Raw genomic sequence first — 6,685 nt, 5'->3', positions numbered from 1 at the left:
CCCCGGGCTAGGTATGTAAGGGCAGGCAGCAGCTGAAAAACGCAGAGATCTTTTTCACAGCTGAATGAAGGAAAACAGGGAGAGCAGGACCAATAGTTATCACCAAAGCAACTTTCAGAACACCATAATTTTACATGTTTCACATTCTTATGAGTGATGAGGAATTTGTAGGCTGCTTGCATGCAGTTGATTTGTTTGCCTGCGAAGAATTTCCGTCTAAGGGAATTGGCTCTTTTTAAGAAATGAGTTGTCCAGCCAACAGTAAAACAGTAAAACAGTCCAAAAAACAGTAAAGCTCCTTTCTTTCTGCCTTTCCTTCTGTAATAACTTTACTTTTTCTCTGTAAATGAGCTCACAAGGGAGCTTGCATTGGTCTTGAGGTGTTCGTAATTCCTGCCTTCTGCATGGGTGCTGAGAAGATGATTCATACTTGTTATCAATGAGCATGTTTTGCCTGTGCAGCAGCTTGCRTGAAACTGGGATGGGTTTGGTGTCTTTGGGACATTTGCTCTTCTGTCAAATATGGCTAAAGTTAAGCTGATGAGCAGAAAAAATGCCCAGGAAAGGGAGTGTGTCCGGTCACAGTAGGCCCACATAATCCTTGATTCCTTAAGGGTCTAGTCTAAGAATATTTCATTTTGCTGGAAACATTTTGCCCTGCTTCAAATACTGATGGACATTTTCAGCCGTAGAGCCCCAGGGCCTCTGTGCTCRACTGGGATTTTCCCTGTTGTGCCTCCTGTGTCTTTCCTCAGGTCTTTCTGTCACAGGCAGCCAGCAGAGTAAATGATCCTTATTTCCAGACGCCCGTGAATACTTGCCCAAATGAGCTCCTATCACCAGTGTTGTTTCTGTAACGTTCAAGTGTCAACCCCGCTGCTGCAGATGTTCCGGTGCACATCTGGCTGCTCTCATCAGGGGACTGCTCTCGCTGTGGGTCACTCACTCCAGGRGAAGCTCTTCCCTCTGCAGAGGTGTCTGTGCTGTGGAGCTGGAGGAGGCTSTGCTCCGAATCGTCTGTAAATTCCTCCTTGCTCAATAACAAGGCTTTTCCCTGGCCTGGAAATGGGGATGTTTGCATTCTTGCCAGAGACAATTTTTTGTTTTGTTTTATCTCCACTGAAATGTTTCTGTTTGGCTCAGTTCAGCAGCTTGCTCTTTCATGAATTACAGCACCAGGAGGTTTCTCTGGCTTAATTTCTCCTCCCTGTGCAAGGACTCTTGCCCGCTCTCAGGAACTGTACRTTTCAGCACAGGCTCTTGCTGCAAAGCTCCCTAGAAGCTCTCCTGCTTCTGGGATCACGATGGAAAAAAAGCACCTCCCATTGCCACAGCAGAAGGTGACCCAGACCTGCTCAGCTGGTGTCCCAGCGTGCACGGACGGCTCCATCTAGCCCATGGGGAGATGCAATGAGGAGAACGATGCTGCCACGAAGCACAGCTGCCTGCACACAGGTCTGCAGCCAGCTCTGGGGTGGGAGCTTGTCCCCCTTCCTGGAGGCTGGAGTCCTTTATGGTGTGGGAAGAACACGGGGTAGCGCCGTGCGGAAAGGGCTGCTCTTTGCTTCTCCCCGTGAGATGGTGCGGTCAGTGTCTGCAGCTGCCCTGTATCCGCACGGTCTAGGCTCTGCAGAGGCATAAATCTTGYAGCACCTGCAGTGTGCTCTGATTCTTTCCTCAGGCAGCCCTGGTGATTAAACCAGGAAAAAAGATGGGGCCGCAAAGGAGGATTTATTGCCTTGTTGGAGCTGGCAGTGTGCTGGCGAAGGCTTCAGGAGGAGCCAAGAGCCGGCMGGCACGAGGAGCCACCGTGCACGTGGCAGCTGCAGGAGCAGGGGTTGGCATGGATGCCCCCACACTGAGCTCTGTGTTGCCTTCAATATTCTCCTAAAGCTGGGAAGAGAGAGGGCAAGGAGCATCCCGTGGGGTAAGAGGTGAGAGCAGRCCTGGACCTGGTCTGGTCCCGGGGTGAGAGCCTCCCTGCTGCCCAAATGCGCCTGCTCGGCAGAGCTGTGTGAGCTGCCTGCTGCGCTGGGAGGTGGCCCCATGTCGAGACCTCCGGGCTGGGACCATCCAGCACAGGATGCTGGATCATCCTGTGCTGCATCAGGCCCAGCACATCATGGGCTGCTGTGGGAGTCACTGGGGCAGGATCAGACCCTGCAAGGTCGCTGAGTCTTTGGGATGGAGCAGAGGTGCCACCAAATTCCTAAGGTTACCTAAACCGCAGACTGCTCCCTTCTGGTGTGTTTAGGTCCTTCCTGAGCCCCTTCTCTGGTCCCAACCAGTCATTTTCCCAACCAGTGCCCTCCTCCAGGCTTCCCAAGACRATAGGTCATCCTCCTCCCAACCTCTTTGGCTTGGAAATGTCAAGAAAGACCYTGAAGGCAAAGACCACAGGACAGCTCAGTTGGTTCACACAAATATCTCCTCCTTTTTAATGACTAACTCGTGCCTTACAACACAAAGAGGGAGAGTGGGTGCAAGTGCCCCCGGGCCCTGGAGCTGCCCTGACCCGCAGCACGTGTGGCTTGTGGCCTCTTGTGGACATCAGTGCTGGACATTTTAAGGCATTGAAGGAAACCTACAGCTACGTCCAGGTTGGCACGGGCGCATTGGAGCAGCTCCAGTGGCGGGAGATGCGGATGCGCTAGGAGGTTTTGGCACACAGGGATCTTGGGCAGCCACCAGTGGCACCCGCTCAGGGCTGGTTTCTGATGTGGTCCCAGGGTTTTTAGGTGGCTCTTGGCAGCTGCATAGGGAGGTTTTTGGGGCCTGGGGCGCCCAAGCCCTCAGTGCTGGTGATGYCACTGCTTCCCAGCCACTAGCAAGTCCTGTCACGTGGCTAGGCTAATGCTGCTGAGAGAGAGCATCGTGTGGGGAATCAAAACAAGAAAAATGACTATTCCTTATAGTTTAAAACTTATGTGACTCATATAGCAGAAGTTAGGTACCTTCACAGTTCACTATGGCTATTTCGGTGCTCCTGGGATTCAAGTGGATGGCTGCAGCTTGAGGAGGGGCTTATTTTGGATACACACAGGTTTAGACACAAGACGAAGGCCTAGAGCCTGGGAACTAGCTGTAGCGAGTGTGTTGGGTCCYGTTTCCATCACCCACCAACCTACAGAGCCACACGGCTCCATCTTGGCCGCAGGAGGGAACGTGAGCGCTATGGGCCACGGTGCAACCACGAACACGACCGACATGCATCTAGCTGGCTGCGGCGCTGCCCGCGCCTCCTCCGAGAGGGAGCAGMGTGTCCCGAAAGGGACCCGGGCGCCCCGGAGTCTCCCAGGCGGGGAYGAAGCTCCTGGCAGCCACACTCCCCTGGAACAGGCTGATCCCCCTCGAATGCAAAAGGGCCAGGAGAGCCCTGGTTACATGTTTACAGCTGTTAGGCTCCCTTGGCGCAGGTTGGCTCTCTCCATCTTTTTGGTGGAGGTTATGGTCTCCTCTATCACTTCAGCCCGGCTGGATGATATTCGGGAGGCCACTTTAATGACTTCCTCTTCCTCCTCTTTCCTGATAGACAGAGGGAATGCTTTTGTGCCAGTGGTCATGGAGGAGCTAAAGCCCTTTGGCTGGAAAGAGTAAGTGGAGTTAGGGAATGGGTTGGAGGCTCCAAGGCTGATGCTTCCATCGCTGAAGTACGTCTCCTCCCCCTCCAGYAGCTTCCTGCAAGCACAGGGCAATGGGAGAGGTTAGTCTGGGACATCCTCAGGACTCCTTCGCAGTCATGACCAGTCTGGACCACACCAGACCCTCAGGGCAGCCAGGAACCTTGGTTGTCACCCAAAGCCGGGTTGAAAATTGTCTCAAACAGTGCTGCAGATCCCCCCTGCACTGCCTTCCTCCTCGCTATGTCTCTGCAGCACTAGTGAGGATCTGTCCCAGGCCCTTTCTCCCAGCATCTATCCTTTCATGGATAAGCATGAAGCCAAGCAGCATGAAACTAGTTTAAGATAAGAATACTTTTCTCAGTGATTTTGGAGGCACTTGCAAAATGTGTTCCATAAGACTGGCTCCATCCTCCGTCTCTGGAAACCCCACCAAAGCCCAGCTCTCTGAACTGCAGTGTGGATCTGCCTTTCCACCTGTGCAAGAGATGCTTGCAATGCCCTGACCCAACACACATTGACCCTGCCAAGGAGGCAAGTTCCCAATCCCAAATTTCCCTGCATCTATGCGGGCTGGGGGRTGGCCGGGGTACCTGTAGGCGGCTATCTCGATGTCGAGGGCCATCTTCACGTTAAGCAGGTCCTGRTACTCCCTCAAGTGCCGGGCCATCTCATTCTTGGTGTTTCGGAGGTCGTCCTCCAGCTGCCCGATGGTGTCCTGCAGGGAGGCAAAGGCAGCGCGGTCACTGCTGCGGTTCTGGGTCCTCTGCTGTGGGATTTCTGCTCTGGTCACCATGGAGAAGGGACAATTCTCTCTGGCTCCCAATACAACTGGCTCCAGAGGTGACATTCACCCCTCCTCCAGCCCATCCTGGCCACTCTCCCCCCTTGCAGGACACAAGTTGCTGCCACCTCTTCCTTTGCAGCAGTTTTGCCCTCTCATAGCTGCAAAATCCACTTTTGACCACAGCGTGGAGGAGTTTGTGGACAGCTCTACCACTTGCTGACAAGGGAGGACTGACATTTTATTTTATTTTATTTTATTTTATTTTATTTTAGTTTAGTTTAGTTTAGTTTAGTTTAGTTTAGTTTAGTTTAGTTTAGTGGAACATGTAGCCCTGTCCATAGGAGAAGACAAGCGCAGACCCACAAACATGGTTACAAAGCAGAGAAAACTGCGACTCAAGGACAGCAGGAGGCTGCATGAGGGTCTGGTGCAAGAAAGACATCAGTAAAAGCAGCAGCCACAGGGGCTGTTGCAGAGCCAAGGCTCCCCCTCAGCCACCAGCTCTGCATGACATGCAGCAGCCGTGAGTAAGCGATTTGCAGACTGCAGAGCCAGCTGCAAATGCTGCTGCATCCCTCCTGCCTGGTCTTTGCACCCCTGAGACCCCTGCAGCTGCAAGGGAGCTCCCCGAGAGGGGGGAAATGCTGGAAAATGGGAGCCACCGGCCATGGAGGGCCTGAGGGGGAAGGAGCCGGCTGCAGAAAGCAGCCCCGAGTGGCAACGCGGTGCTGCAGAAGGTGCGTGCAGAGACGCACGTCGATGCAAACCCCATTGCAAAGCAGTCTGACACAGGGCTTGGTGCTGGGTAGCTAAGCAGAATATAGAGAAACCCCACCCCACTTTTGGAGCCTGTAAGAAAACATCACACCCCAGAAAAATAGGAATATTCCCTTTTAAAGCTGACCTCTGTCTGTTCCCACTGGTTTCATTCAGGGAAATTATTTAGCTCGTAGACAAACACTTTATTCAAAAGAAACGTATGATTACGCTTAAGGCAGAACCTGGGAGTAACAGAGGAAAAATGCTGATGTGCCATAGCTAGATGTTCAATTATAGTGATCTTTAATCCAGCTGCATCATTTTTTGTCTCTCYAATATATGTGTCCTCCCTGCAATCGCACTTTTCACAAGGCATCAGAACTATTTAAGGAGATTACTTAGGCATCATCCTTTCATCTACTAGGGGAAAAATTATGTATTGCCGAACTGTTTCCACAAGATTTGGTGAACGAGGAGACCATGGCTGTTCAGCAGGGCTACAAGCAGTGTGGAGCTGCAACCATGGCTTTCTGGAGAGCCAGGCAGAATTTGGCCTTGGAAATGACAAAGCTTGCTTGGGTGTGATGTAAGAGTGTCCTTCAGGGATGACCCAAGGCAGGTTTTTTTTTTTTTTTTTTTTTTTTTTTTTTTGGAATTGGCTTGATTTAGAATTCATGGATGTTTTAATAGCTCTTAACAGTATAATCTCAGGATTTATTGTATTTTAAGTAACAAATATTTCCTTGAAGTCAGAAAATTCAGTAAATGACATGGAAGCACATTTGCTGTGAAAGAGTCGCTTATGTTCAGGTTTCCAGAGACATAAGGACTGTCTGCAGCATCAGTCTTGCTGCTCTGATGCCAGCAATGCCCAGCGCCAGGCCATGCCACTCGAAAGCCCCACAGGGACGGGATGCAGGGGTGTCATCCCACAGCCCACCCTGACAGCACCGCCAGGAGCATGGAGATAGAGGAGGGGACAGCAGAGGTGCTGGATGCTGTGCAGTGCTTGGAGAGGGGGAGCTTTGGAGGTCCATGGGGGTTGCATTGGGTGGAGATGCTTGGTGCTGCGGGGGCTCAGGACTGCGCAGAGCTGGGGGTGCTGCACTGGGCGGGGATGTYCAGTGCTGGGCATGGTGCTCAGGGCAGCAGGGTGGGGTTGCTCGGCCCTGTGCAGGGTGCTGTGGGGAGCAGGATGCTGTGGGGAGCAGGGTGCGGTGGTCGGTGCTGCTTAGATCCAGGGATGCTGCGCTGGGCGGGGATGCCCGGGCGTGCGCAGCGTGTGCAGGGCGGCAGGATGGCGGTGCTCGGGGCTGCACCCGCCGGGGATGCTCGTCCCGCGCAGGGTGCCCGGGGCCGCGCAGGGTGCCCGGGGCGGCGTTGCGCGGCGCTCACCTGCAAGCCGGCCGCCTCCGCGCTGTGCCGCTCGGCCGAGTCGCGCAGCTGCCGCTCCAGGGAGTCGCGGGCTCCGCGCAGGCTCTCGAGGGCGGCGTCGCGGGCGCGCAGCTGGCGGCGACAC

The 6,685-nt window shown here is 53.5% G+C and overlaps 1 protein-coding gene across 1 annotated transcript in view; it reads right to left on the bottom strand.

Annotated features, from left to right (window-relative positions):
• Positions 1–3,340: 3,340 nt before the first annotated feature.
• INA (internexin neuronal intermediate filament protein alpha) overlaps positions 3,341–6,685 on the bottom strand; it is a 4,138-nt gene continuing 793 nt past the window's right edge. The window contains exons 2-4 of the mRNA XM_026050681.1: positions 6,562–6,672; positions 4,214–4,338; positions 3,341–3,678 (exon numbers count right to left, since the gene is read on the bottom strand). Coding sequence (XP_025906466.1) covers positions 3,381–3,678; positions 4,214–4,338; positions 6,562–6,672 — 534 coding nt within the window. The 3' untranslated portion in view covers positions 3,341–3,380. The remainder of the gene's footprint in view (positions 3,679–4,213; positions 4,339–6,561; positions 6,673–6,685) is intronic.

This window comes from Nothoprocta perdicaria, unplaced genomic scaffold, assembly GCF_003342845.1.
Source record: "Nothoprocta perdicaria isolate Ctin4 unplaced genomic scaffold, notPer1 scaffold_7, whole genome shotgun sequence".
Classification (NCBI taxonomy): Eukaryota; Metazoa; Chordata; class Aves; order Tinamiformes; family Tinamidae; genus Nothoprocta; species Nothoprocta perdicaria.
This window is presented reverse-complemented; position numbering and strand designations above follow the sequence as displayed.